The sequence below is a fragment of the Lepisma saccharinum genome, chromosome 30 (genome assembly GCF_977018435.1).
Source record: "Lepisma saccharinum chromosome 30, izLepSacc3.1, whole genome shotgun sequence".
Lineage (NCBI taxonomy): Eukaryota > Metazoa > Arthropoda > Insecta > Zygentoma > Lepismatidae > Lepisma > Lepisma saccharinum.
The window spans coordinates 1,115,863-1,130,507 of record NC_139258.1 but is presented as its reverse complement, the minus strand read 5'-3'; the positions used below and the strand labels follow the sequence as shown (position 1 = coordinate 1,130,507).

The 14,645-nt window shown below is 44.1% G+C and overlaps 1 protein-coding gene across 1 annotated transcript in view; it reads right to left on the bottom strand.

Annotated features, from left to right (window-relative positions):
* Positions 1-3,285: 3,285 nt before the first annotated feature.
* Positions 3,286-14,645, bottom strand: part of LOC145981774 (uncharacterized) — a 55,732-nt gene continuing 44,372 nt past the window's right edge. The window contains exon 2 of the mRNA XM_083115189.1: positions 3,286-7,821. Within this exon, the coding sequence (XP_082971315.1) occupies positions 3,664-7,821 (4,158 nt within the window). The 3' untranslated portion in view covers positions 3,286-3,663. The remainder of the gene's footprint in view (positions 7,822-14,645) is intronic.

The following is a 14,645-nucleotide window of genomic DNA, read 5'->3' as shown; positions in this document are numbered from 1 at the left end:
AACAGATAATGTACCATTATATATTAATTACCGAGAACAGGTCATTTACTCTGTATTCTTGTGCATCCTTGTGTTGAAAGCCTTTTAAAAAACAAATACAATAATGATACATTCTTGCTATTAAACTGGAATAGTGAGACTACACTGATTCATGCACATGTTTCACGAATTAACTTATATTTGAGATCTAATGGAGATGACCCCTCGCATTACAGGCGTAACTACCTCATTGCCAGGACATGTTGGTTTTATAGTGGAGGAATTCGTGGCACCCTCCCCTGCCGTTCATTCCAAATCTGGGTAAAGTGAGATTATTTCCGTAACAGCTCTGGCCGTTCTGCGCTTGCACCTTGGGAGCGAGTCATAACTCCCGACGCCTCCAATCAAGAAGTGAACAGCCGACGTCATCTGTACTCTGCGCCTATATCTAACTCTATTGCTCACGCTGTACACTGCTCGTAGGCTCGCTGGCTAGACTCGCGCAGTCAGCTGGAGATGTTCCGAATGCACGCGGACTCTACAACAATTGTTAAAATGAGCGCCAATGACAATAATTATCAGGACTAACCCTGTTTGAGCTAAAGATTCATCACATGCACTCCTCACAGAAAGTATAGAATACTGTTTTCTTAGGCAAGAGATGATAAGAACGGCCTTGGAATGCAACAACACATGTGTGCTGGACATTCTCGTGTTCTCGCCTACATATGCCACCGTGCCTATCATACATTCCGTAATATAACAACATTCCAAACATTTTGTGCCCCATATAACAATACAGTATTCCAAATTTGTGTGTGGTGTATATACAGAAACGTCAATTTGCTGTGAATTTAATCAAATACTGATCATAAGCTGCTTTAATTTCGAAAAAGTTTTTGTTGAGAAAATAATGAAGCTGGTGTCATCGCTGCTATCAACCCAGCCTGCATAGGTGGGCAGGCCGCTTGAAACTTGTATTTTAAAGGCTATCGAAAGCCTCTTTATCCCAATGCTAAAATCTAACCATACATCGCTTAGATCTTGAGATTTTCAGGGAATAGTAATTCGAAAGCATGACGTTTTGCCGTATTTGTGTGAAGACAATCTTCTGTTCGATGGTGTCAAATCCCCATGGAACTTTATGAACATTAATTTACCCTTACCTCTGTCAACAAGATATGCTTAGTTTCGGATATATCAATCGACAGAGATTCTACGAGGGATGATCGGAAAAAAAGGTTACAAAGCATATAACTTTTGTTTTATTCACCGTAACGTAACGAAAATTTATGTGTAAATTAATAACATGTTTGTTTTGTTGCGAATTTGAGGACGTAGGATTCTGACCATGTATACCCGAGAAGCGGACATTTAAAATGGTGACTCGTCTAGAAAATTGGTCAAGAGTAGAAGTGTGGGCAGTGGTGCGGTTCCTGTGGGCCAAAAACACTACACCTGCTGACATTCATTGGCAGATTGTGGAGGTGTATGGGGAGGGGACAATTTCAAGGCAACATGTAGCGAAGTGGTGTCGTGCCGTCAAAGAAGGAAGAACCAGTATTGTTAATGACAACCCTGGACACAGCGGTAGACCCAGTACCTCAGCCACTGAAGTGAACTGTGCTCTTGTGGATGAGTGTATTCGTGAGGACAGAAGAAGAACATTACGCTCAATATCAGCTGAGCTGGGACTACCATTTGGTTGGCTGGCCACCATTATCTGACATGTGATGTCAAAAGAGCTGCCTCACGGTAGCTACGAGAACTTGACGTGGATTTCTGTGCAACCGGTATGGAAAACCTCATCTACCGTTGTGACAAGTGCTTGAACAAAAAAGGTGATTACATCGAGGACTAGTGTTGAGTGGCCTCCATCATCAGGTGTGTTGATCTTCCAGCTATGTCTAACACATACGCCATAATAGGCTTTGTAACCTTTTTTTTTTCGATCATCCCTCGTAGGTTTGTTACTTCGTTTTTAAGAACTTTTTTGAAGTCCAATTTACACGAAATGGTGAAGATAGAGGTAGTGGGTCATCAACAATCAGTAAACAATTAGAGTTGTGCTTTTCATTTATGAATGCTACATTCAAATCCATTTCAGCTTTACTAAAAAAATCCTAATATAACATTACATGTGTGTCATCATACATTTGGTTACCCATAATTACATTTGAAAATTCCAATTTCGGTGGAGACAGATAAAAAAATACTTTTTTTGAAGCCATTAATGCGCCACAGTATTTGTGGAGACAAGTATCATGTTTTTCTCAATTGAAATACACTTTGTCAGAAAAAAATAGCATCACAGTATTCTTATTACAAATGTTGAAATATTTTTGAATCGCATCTGTTCAACTTTCCTACATCTATTGTTCTTTCTGTATATTTGCATTCCATGATTAAACGTCATCGCCATGTAATCAAGGTGTCCTGAATTTGAGACCTGGTGGAGGCACATACTGGATCAAATCGCAATTTAAATTGTAAGTCCAGTCCCAACTAGCCTTTCTGTACATCAAGTGGACTTCAAAACAAATGCAACAATTCAACAACATACTATGAGTAAGACTGACATATCATGCTACTTGTAAAATTCTTGTTCAATCTTTCTACTTCAAAAAATGATTTGTGTGCGAATACGTTCCACAAGCAATATTTACTTGAATTTATTAATTCTGCAAAGTGCTCCATATACTAAACCACGGTGTAAATAATACATATAAAGTGTATAGATATTGTATTGTTATTAGTTGTTAGGAAAATAAATTATCGAGTGAAATCAATATAACATCTAAGAATGTAGGTGCGACATTCTGAAAACTAAAGATTATAATGTGATGCTATTTTTTCTTTACAAAGTGTAGTATTACCACAGATAAACGTATTATAATACGCCTATCTGTGGTATTACGAACAGACTGTGAGTAGTCTACTGATTGATGTTACACTTACATCCCACCCACCACCTAAAAAAAAAACAAATTTCGAGCGAAAATGAAATTTTTTTTTCCTATTTTTCGGAGGGAGGGATTGTGGACCGGGTTAACAAAATGCCAGGACAGAATTTTTGCCTCAAATCCAATTCTCGGTGGGAAAAACTGAGTTCTGTATGTGAATATTAAACTATAATTTAATTTTATTGGGAGATATCGTTTGAATTTTTAGAAGGAACATATTATAACAATGTTGTACTTAGGATTTTTTTTTATTCTTACCGTACATTCTTACTTTGGATAAGGAAACCGACAAGGTCGTTCTCTTAGCTGCGAATAATGTAAAGTTACAATTCACACACAGTAAGCTTAAGGAATCAGAAATAAAACAAAACTTTACACAAGCAAGTATAAAATTACTTTATCTAAAACGTCTAAAAAATCGTAAAAGCATGAAATCTTATGTACAAAGTTGCTTTAGTAAAACAAGAACTTCATTTTTAAAAGTCATTCCGTTCGACGACACCAGTTCACTTTCCACAATGAGTTCCTGTCTTAAATGAAATATATTTGCGTCCTCTTTACGTCCTTTTTCACTCTTTGATTTCCATTTTTCGTAAGCAGTAGAAAGCGCGTGGTAAAGATAAATTATTCTCGATTCTTTTCACTGGATTAATTGCAAACCGTGCATCGCCTTTTTGTATTGTATTGTTCGGTACGTAATGTTTGTTAATGTTTTCGTTCGTTACACTGCGGGGTAGACAGGGGTCACCGAGGATGTTTTACTGTACCCGGAAGTTATGGTCACTTTTCCGGACGGTTTCTCAGTTCTCGTTTCCGTAACCTCTGAGGAGGACACCGCCAGATCGTCGAGGTCCTCGCTCTGTGCGTTGGATTCAGCTACTTCGACGAATGCGGAGCTCAGCTCACCTTTTAGCTTGCTCACCTTGTCCGTCGCTACGTCGTACATGAAGATGTCTTTGTTCTTCCCGACGTCTTTCGCCGCGGAGTCTGACACAAGGAGGATCACGGATTGCTTCTCTGTCGGCGTCTTCTTCTCCGTCTCCAGCCACTTCTGGAAGTTCCCCTTAGTGGGGTTCCTCACAAGGGTCTTCAAGACCGGACCTGCGACGAACTTCACGTCTCGCACCTCCACCGCCGCTCCCCTCTCGCTCACCTTCCTAGCGAGTCTCTCCTCGTCCGGGTTCGGCTGGAAGTTGTAGTCCACCGGTGCGAGCACAACCACGCTGGTGATGTTCTTCCCGCTCAGCTCCGGGACGTTGGGAAGCGGGAACATAGCGCCGTTGATCTTGAGGGGCAAGTACCTGTTGTACTTCTCGTCGTTCAGCACGACGGGATCCAGCCGGGTCGTTTCTATCGTGTCCTTGCTGACGTACCTTTCGATCTGCTCCTTGCTGGGGTCGTATCGAACCACCTTCATCTCGACGGCTCCCTTCTTGGTTGTCGAGGCTGCTCCCGGGCGGACGATGGCAGGAACGGGGTTGCTGCCCTGGCTGAGGAAACCCTCCAAGGCTTCCGGGGGTAGATTTTCGATAGGGATGTCTCCGACCTTGTCGTAGTCGAGAATCTGGATGTCGGCGTTCTTGAGGATTCCCGAGGCTATCAGCTGCTGTCGGATGTCGTCGGGAACTTCCGCGGGCAGCGCTGCGAGGGACTTGAGGAAATTTGCGTTATTATTCGGGTCCTCTGTCGTCGACGCCTCGGCCTTTGTTGTTGGGGCTGCTGTCGTGCTCACCGGGGGCTTCGTTTGTTGTCTGTGGAACGTGTGCTGTTTCTGAGACTGGCTGGGGTTAACGTGCGGCCGACGGCTGGGTTCGGGGCGTTTGGTTACGGTGGTTGAGAAGAACTGGGGACTCTGCGTTATTTCATTCCGTGCCGGAGGAAGTGCCGTCGGAAGGAACGGAGCAGAATTTCCAGATTGCTGTTGGAGGTGCTGAAATGGACCACCGTTGTTGAAAGTGTGTTGCACATTTATCGCCGATGGAGTCGGAGGTGTCACGGGTTGGGAGAAACCACCTCCGGACAGGAAGCCTTGGGAGTGCTGCTCCAGTGACGGGACAGTTACAGACTTTATTATTTCACCTCCGAGCGGTTGTTGTTGCCCTTGCTGTTGCTGTTGCGGCTTTTGCTGTGGCTGTGCTTGATGAGGCTTCTTTTGAGGCTGCTGACTTGATTGTTTCTGCAGGTGACGAAGAGGATGGGGCTGTTGCTGTGGTTGTTGCTGCGGATGTTGTTGCTGTTGAGGTGGAGGGTGCTGTTGAGAACTCTGCTGAGTCTGTTGATTTTGGAAGTTTCTTATTGGTTGTTGTTGTTGCTGCTGCTGCTGCTGGCGAACTTGCTGGTTCGGTTGTGGGGGAGGTTGGAAGAATTGTTGCGTGGGTTGTTGTTGCTTATGTGAATGTTGTTGTGGAGGCTGTTGGTTCAATTGCTGGCGAGGAGGATTCTGCTGAGGCTGTTGGTTCAATGGCTGGCGAGGAGGATTCTGCTGAGACTGTTGTTGAAAAGATGGTTGCTGCGGTGATTGGGGGAAGCTGAATTGAGGTGGATGCCGATGGAATTGCTGCTGTGGAGCCTGCTGGGAAAATTGTTGTGACGGCTGCTGTGAAAATTGCTGCTGGGGATGCTCTTGTGGGAATTGCTGTTGAGGAGGTTGGTTGGGAAAGTGCTGCTGTGGAGGTTGTTGGTGGAACTGCTGAGGTGGCTTACGGTTATTTCCTTGCTGCTGACGCTGTGGAGGATTGTGAGGAGGCTGTTGTCGATTGGGTTGTTGCTGATTGAATTGTGGTTGTGAAAAGTGCTGCTGTTGCTGAAACTGTTGGCGCTGTGGTGGTATCTGTGGCTGATGTGGCCGAGGAGGACCTGGTGGTCCTATTTGCTGATGGTGATGGAACTGAGGTGGTGGTTTTTGATGATGTTGCTGTGGAGGAACAGGCTGTAATTGGGGTATTTGCTGCTGCGAAAGTTGGGGAGGAATTGGTGGTAATTGTTGATTTGGAAATTGTTGATGTCCTATTTCTCTATTTCTTGGTGGTTGGTGTTGGTTCTGCGGTTGTTGATTTTGGAAAGGCCCCTGTGGAGGTCTAAATCGATGTGGTGGAAACTGGTTACGCTGAGACTGATCTATAGATTGGGCTGGTGGTCCGTTTTGTACATGCTGGTTGAATCTGTTGTGTTGAGGGTGAGGTTGCTGTTGAGGAGGACCTTGCTGGAACGAAGGTTGTTGAAATCTGGGATGTTGGCGGGATTGTTGCTGACGCAAAGTCAACTGAGGTTGCTGATTGTGTGGCTGTTCTTGCCGTATCGGTGGCAAAGGAGTTGGTCCTTGGATTCCTGACGATCGTGACTGGGGCGCATGGTTTTCTTGATTCACTCCCGCAAATCCAGGAAAGCCTCCATCCTGGTGGCCCGGCTGATCGTCCGGTATTGGTTTAAAAGGTGGAATGAAAGTTTGTTGCGTTGGACCAACGGGGCCTTGAAAGCCAGGAGCTGGTGCTATATTGAAAACCGCTGGTTGGAACGCAATGGGTTGAAAGGCGACTGGCACAAGCTGCTGCTCTTGCTGCTGTTGGACTCCTGCCTGTGGATTGGGAGGAGCCGTCGGCTGGAATGCAGGCTGAGGAGCAGACTGCTCTTCTTCGTACTCCTTCTCCTCTTCCTCTCCCTGTCGAGCGTAGGGAGACTTGTAGTCCGTTGCGCCCGAATCAGAAGCTCCGAACGAAACATGAATGCCCCCCGAAGAGTGGTGGGTTTCGGAATCAGGTCGTATAATGGTCCTCAGCGTTGTCGTAGGAGGGGTTGGCGTCGCATCGTAAAACAAAGGGTGCGGGGTGGTGTACAGAGGCACCGGGGGCTCCGTTACGACTGGCTTGGTTGCAGGCGTCACTGCAGGAACCGGGAGGTCGAACTGGATCTTTCCTCCCTCTGGATCTCCATATTTACCATCGGTCTTCTTGTACTTGACGTAAAACACGTGCACTGGCTCCTTGGTTGGAGGAGGCGCAGGTGTCGTTGGCGGAGTGGGGGGTGGCGGGAGCGTCTGATTGGATTCCTTCACGATGATCTCGATGATTGGTTCGGGTTCTTTTACTATATAATACGGCTTGTCATGTTGGTCTTGTTGGTAGTATGACACCAGAGGATGCGTCCCATCGCTAATGTATGGCTGGGGTGTGACATAAATTGGACCTTGTGGAATATGGTTAGAGGTGAGGTCATACGGCTGGTAATTATGCGAAGGGGCATACTCCACGGGGGCGACTGCGTAGTGTTGGTCGGTGTTGGCAGTGCTGTAGAGGTTGATCAACTGTGGCTGGGGCTGGGTGAGCGCCGGGGAGACATCGGCAGGTCTTGGTGGTGGCGGCGGGGCCAACACGCCTTGCACAAATTCCCGTTTGCTGATTTGCGGAAGCTGGAATTCGAAGCCGGTTTCCGTTGAAGCTTTCTTCACTTGATCCTCGAGCGAGAAGCTCTGCTCCTCTGTCTTCACGGCTCTCGGATCGTTTGGGGAGGGTCTGAGGCCTTCGTGGTACAGGGGATCCCTCTGAGAGTACTGGACGAGTGGCTCCATTGGGACAGCGTACGGGGGGGCTCCTTGCTTGTTCGGTCGTGCCTTGGGGCCTGGTTGCCGTCTGGGTACGTGCCTTACTGTGAGAGCAGGCGTTCCCTGGTCGAAATAGTGTGGCGGAAATCTGGGAGGCTGTCCGTGGCCTATTTTGGGAGGGACCGCTATCCTTCTTTCGGTGGCCACGTTGGGATCCAAGAATGGTTTCGAAACGGATTGGAAGACTTCGAAGGTCCTCTTCCTTCTGGTGTTGTTGCTTTCCTCTTCTTCGGCGTCATCTTTGGCTCGAACCGTCACGAGGAGGAACGACAAAAATATTACCTGAAAACAAACAAAATGAAATTATTACAAAATGTATATATATATATTTCGGATACGTATAATTATACAAGGCAATTCAAAAAGATATTTACAATCTAACAAGGTCGTGATTGTTTATAAATTACCATACAGTAAAATACAGGGTGTCCCACTCGTAAGGAGCCCCGGAAAAAGTGTTATAAAAATCTTAATAAAAGAAGATATGAAACCAAATTTATACATGACATACCTTTATGGTTGAGAAATGAAGGTACATTACAAGAAGTGCTAGAAGTAACCTCCCCCACCTGTATACACAGTTCAACACGGCGCTGCATGTTCGTGAATTTTCTCACGTAACTCGTCGCTGAAAGGCCAGGGATATTGCAGTCCACGTGGTACAGTGATGAAGCGTGGTTCCACTTGTCAGGATACGTGAACTCACAAAATACACGTTTATGGAGTAGTGACAACCAGCATGCAATCGTTGAGGAACCCCTTCATTCACAGAAGGTGGGCGTGTTCTGTGCATTATCACAGCGGCGCATCATCGGGCCATTTTTTTTGACACTACTGTCAACAGTGATGTGTACCAGGTATTGTTTCATGACTTTGTGAACCAGTTGGATGACGAGGAACTGACACTTGGCTGGATGGGGCAACATGACACACGTCTGACGCGAGTATGACTGCGGTGGAATCATTTTTCCCTGACCGAGTGATTTCGAAAGGATTATGGCCCCCAAGGTCACCGGACTTGACCCCCTGACTTTTTTCTGTGGGGTCACCTTAAAGGTAGTGTGTACAAGAACAAACCACGCACCATCGATGAGTTACGTGAGAACATCCGCCGTGAAATCCAGGCAGTCACGCCGAATACTCTGGCAGCAACATTCACGAACATGCAGCGCCGTGTTGAACTGTGTATACAGGTGGGGGGAGGTCACTTCCAGCACTTCTTGTAATGTACCTTCATTTCTCAACCATAAAAGTATGTCATGTACAAATTTGGTTTCATATACTCTTTTATTAAGATTTTTTTAACACTTTTTCCGGGGCCCCTTACGAGTGGGACACTCTGTACTACAAATGTAGAGAACAAATATCCAGGATTTTTCAACTTATTTTATTTAATTCCGACGTGTATGTGTGTGCCGAGAGAGAGAAAGGGGGGGGGTTAAACCTTCCTTGCATATTGCAACAAACCTTGGAGGCTCACAGGGGGTGTGGAGGTAGGGGCTCCACAGATTCACACTGCTATTGTGGAGGTGATGTGACTAGCATGCTCCGTCATCTTTAGTATCCCCACCCCAATATCATTTTTTATAGGCAGCCACCCTCTCGACTTGACAGCCGAGGTTCTTATATATGTGTGTGTGTTTGTGTGTGTGTGTGTGTGTGTACATAGCGTTTTAACAAGTTTCTTTGAACAGATCAATGTGGGATGATCAAAACAAATTCAACAAATTCATTAGGTGGAAATGTTTAAACAAAATAGCTCTCGGGGCGTATTAGTATCTGTGTCGTCTTGTAACCTAGAAATCCCGTATTCGATACCTGATGGAGGCACATAATGGTTCAGATCCCACTTCAAACTGTAGGTGTACTCATGCTTGTCCGATCTGTGCATAAAGTTTAAAACAGCCCTCATAAATTTACAACAAATCGATTGGTATAGATATAGTTTGTATTATAGTATTTTTGTCCATGTTATTGTCTGCTGTGTTAAGCCCGCTTTAGGAGAAAGCATTTTCCTTAGCATTTGTGCCATGACCAAAATGCTACCGTCTAAAGTGAGAAATCTTATGGCTTTTCAGATGCCATGGAATATTTCATGGCATTTCTCAAGCATAGGCTCGGTCCGTAGCATTTTTCGTAGCGTAACCAATCAGAGGCGAGCTCTAGGTCACGAGTGCTGTTGTAATGGCGGCCGCGTGAGATAACAACGTATCACTTCACATTTTTAAAACATGATAATTATTCAACCGAGAGGAATTACGCTTCGTATTAAATGGTTTTAGGTAGAGAAGCATGGCGGTGATTAAATATATACTGTACAACGTTTTCTGTACACGTATGGAAGAATATTTTAGTTTTTTTCAATTGCAAACACCGTGCACTCGCCATATATGGTGTAACTCGATGTGCTTATCGTGCTGTATACAGAAGGTTGTTTCACGTTGATGGTAACGATTTCGATCACCAGGGAGCAGCACGTAGGCACAGCACAGAGCAGCCAGAACCAGTAGGACGAAAGTACTGTGTGTTGACTTGCAAAAACGATGGTTGGTGTGTGAGTGCGTGTTTATATGGCACCAAAAATTCCAGTCTTTTGGGAGGGGTACATCTGTGCCCTTTGCGACGTTGGTTATAGTTATAGCCAGATAATTAAGCAGTGCCACATGAAAGCATTCCATGTGTCAAAGAAGGGCATCAATGCAGTGTTGAATCGCCATAAAGCTTGCACCGTACCTGTTGCTGGAACCAGTCAAAGTGGGCCTCGGACATATCGGAAGCCCAAGCGTTCCTCCGATGTTGTGCGGAAAGTGAGATCCTTGGTGCGATGTGAAAACCCTGCAACGCAAAGAGTGATTGCACAGGCAGTGCAATGTTTCCCTGCAACTGTAAATCGCATCATAGCCCAAGACTTACAACTTGTGCGGAAGCACAAGGCTCGAGTTCATAAGTTGCGTGCCTCACATGTCCAGGAGAGGAAGACCAACAGTCGGAAGCTCTACGAACGCCATCTGGCAGGGGGATCGCTGGAAGTATGTGGTGTCCCTGGACGAAGCATGGGTGCATCTGTCGGGATGTGGTACAAAGAGGGCCATCTACTATCGTCCACGTGATGCAAGAGGTCGATCTGAGTGGGCACGTGAATGTGCTGAAAGTTTTCCACGCGGGTTCATGGTTGTTGGTGGTTACTGCCATAACGGCAAACTTCTACTGCGCAGAGTGGAGAAAAATGCTAAAATAAATGCAGCCTATTACCAGACGAATATTTTGGAGCCACTTTACAGACATGATATTCCTTCTCTCTATGGCAGCGACACATCTCGTGTTGTCATCCACCAGGACAAGGCTTCCAGTCATACGGCAAAGTCCACGCAGGCATACATGGATCGGATGACTCGTGAAACGGGCATTCATGCAATCCTCTTTACAGACATCCCTGTGAAATCCCCCGATGCCTCTTCCATGGATTTTTGTGGGTTTCCGTTGTTGAAACGAGCCTTGGGAAGCAGACAGCCCCGCACAATTGAGGGTCTTTGGAAAGCTTGTCAGGAGGAATATGATCGTTTGGACCAATATGTTCTTCAACGCAGTCTTCTCCAATGGAAACTCCGCTGCAGGGCTATTGCTGCAAGACAGGGGTATCACGTGGATCACCATCGCTCGTGGCGTCACGGTTTTTGTTAAGGTGAGGTAGGTTCTAACTTTGTTACCATGGACGTGAAACGACCTTCTGTATATCATACAATGTAATCTCCAACAGGTAACCGAAATGTTCCATGAAATGCTTTCGTGTAAAGTGCTATCTCCTATAAGATTTTTGGAAGCATTTATGCTTTATGCTTTATTTTTATCATTATGAATGAATGGAAATAAAATAAGTGAGGATGGTATCTGAGCATTGAATATCATGACTCGGTAGATGCGCTCTCTTAATATAAGTGGTCATCCTTTAGAGAGAACGTGTTAGTAATATCACTTTCGATGTTTCCTTTCCCACATACTTCCTGGTTGAATTAGTGGCAAATAAAGCACAGTAACAAGATGGTTGCCTAAAAGGCCAGGGACTTCCTTGTTCTCTTCTCGAAGATCTTCCTCGCCTCGATTTCCTTTCTCGACAGTTGAGGCGACCGGAAGCGAAAGCAGGTCCGGTGCGGTGGGAGCAAGAATTGGGGTCGCGTCGCTTCTAACGATGCGACGGACGTCCGAACAATATTGTTCTTGAACTCGATAAGTCAAGGATCTGCCTTTCTCCGTTGCTTTATATTTTCACCGTATTTGACTTTCTTTTTCGTGCCGCAAACAGACAACGTAATAAACGGCAAATCACACCTCTGGGGGAAGGAGAGTCCATTCGAGGATTGAATAAACAAACGGAAGAAAATCGAAAGCAGCAAATTCCCAGCTGAGTCATCACCGCAAAGATTGGCTTCTTCCTCCACAAGCTCTTCAGCTTCCATTGCACTTCATAGACGTGTACACTGGGGGCAGGAGGGCAGTGGCCTTCTAATCCTTCTACTTATGGATTGATTGATTGATTGATTTGGTGTTTTAAGTCCACTTTATGCACAGTAAGGCTAATCGGTAATTAGACCTACAGTTTAAAATGGGATCTAAACCACTATGTGCCTCCTCCGGGAATCGAACCCGGGACCTCTTGATTACAAGGAGACGACGCTACCACTGCTCCATTTTCATATTTTTATTCTCTTTTATTTTTTTATTGTTTTTTTTAAATTTTTATCTTTTTTATCGGGGAGGCCCTTTCTGCTCATAGAAATTGAGTGTAAAGGAATCTTATCGCTGATACTAAACATTAAGTATCTTCACGCCCACGAAAGTTCCAAGCAACAAAGCTGGGAAGGGCATTATGTCCTACGTAATTGGACTATCCCATAGGCGCTACCTTGGTGGGGATGCAACTGTCCCCAGTGTGGAGCAGTTTGTTGCAATAATTAAATAAAATAACTTTTCAAATGTCACTTAACACATGAGTATATTAATCAATCTTTTACAGTCACCATAGTAACGAAGAATAAACAAAATAACATCAACATTGAATAAAGTAGTACAACATAATTTTCTTCGTTCTTTTCAGATTAAAACAAAACCAAATAACAAAATATAATTGCAAAAATTGTCTTCGAATTAAAGAACTGTTGCAGGGGCAAGGGGGCGTTTCCCCTGCCACAAAGATTCAGGTTTATTAACATTTACAAGTTAATAGTACTTTTGTTAACCGCGTAAAACATGAAAAGCAAAGTAATAAGTAATTTAAGATTTATGATTTCCCAAATGTCACTGTTATTTAGCAGAATAATTAAATAACTGTTACATATTTGAATCCACCCTATACCGTCAAAGTTCAGCCTGAGTTCGATTCTGGATACTCGATCCAGATATAGAATATTTTCATGACACTGCAGCTGTTGATTCCAATGCTGAACGAACGGTGTTTACGCTATCCAATATTTGAATGTCTCTCCTTTACTTAGCAAGTGAATTCAATTTTTAAGGATCGGGACACTGAGGGACGAGGTCCTCCAGCCTCCTCTAGCCACTTACACTACGCAACCCTCTCTCTTGGTATACTTTTGCATAGATTGCTTATCATAGCTGTTATTTCGCCAAGAGCGGTAGTGTCCCGTTTAGGATTGGAATATGGAAGAGGATTCGAGTATTTGTAGGGAGAAGTTTCTGACCTTCGTGCCTATTAATAAAACCAAGGTGTGTGTATAGTATATGTTTGTGTTTTCTAAGATTATTGTACTTGAGGAATAAATATAATAAAAGAAAAGTATATACAGAATATGAATATAAAATATAACAAATAAAATCATATATATGTTTGACCAGTGTTTCCAAAATTTCTAAATTTCAAAATTTCAGCTTGTAAATCTTACGGAAATTTATAATGATAAATATAATAAAATACTAACTTGGAATATATGATATTATCTAGTAAATTTATTGAGTAATATAGTTCCATAGACCTTAAGCCTCCCAAAGGAACAGGAGTTGCAAGTATCTGGTCTTCTAGAAGATATGAATGCAATTGCTACAATAGGGAAAATTACGTTTATAATTACACTAATGTGATTTTCGGAGAGTCCGAATACGCTCAATCAGAGGATCTGCGCACGCCAATGTTGCAGTTCTCCCGTGGCTGGGATCTAGGCCTGTAGCAAGGGGTAGGCAAGTGGCGTTGAAACCTATAGGCAGTCGTTTTCATTGTCAAATATCAGTCGGGTTTTATAAATATTTTGTAAATTTTACTTACAATAATGTAATACGTAGTTTATAACGACGTAATTTTTTCTACTTGAATCATTTAAAATCACATTTTCTTCTTCTAAGAGCATACTGTATGTAAAATATTATTTATTTTAATTAATTATTAACCTTTATCTTCCTCTTGGCATAAAATCTCCTATAAATTAAAAAAATCCACTGATCTACAAGTTTTACTTGTAGGCTTATATTCTGGTAACACATTGCTGGAATTTTCTGTTCCCCAAAACGTTTTTAAACATGTTCTTCAGACACTAAGACAACTGAAATATCCTTAAATATGCTAAACTCTCATTTTAATTAAAAATGGAAACTACGAATCTCTAAACACGTGCCTTTCTTTATCGAGTCGTCCGTGGATCGGCGGCTAACACGCGGGCAGTGGGAGGGCGTCTGCGGCCATTTCGACTCACAGCTGCACGCTGACATTGGCACTGTACGCGTCAGTGCTTCAGTATCCAGATAGCTGGTGTTCAGTTTACACGTGTTTGAGAAGTGTTAAGGTGTTAACATGTGTTCTACAGAGCATTCCCTGACATTCGCTACGAGACTCGGCGGCAAGCGGCCCGGCATCAGCGCTTGTCTTTCCCGGTGAACGGGTCCGCGACAGTCGCACGCTACAGTCTGTTTTTTTTCGCTCTCCCTGCCTTCGCTCTCTTTGCCTTTCTGTTGACCTTGCAGACTGACGCCAGTGTAATCCTCCCTCGGAAGTTGTATTGTGTCGCGTCGTGTCCGTGTGTTGAAGATTATAGCTCAATATGGCACCACAAAAGTTTACATTACAACAAGGGATATATCTTGTCGAGTGTTACTTTGGAAAG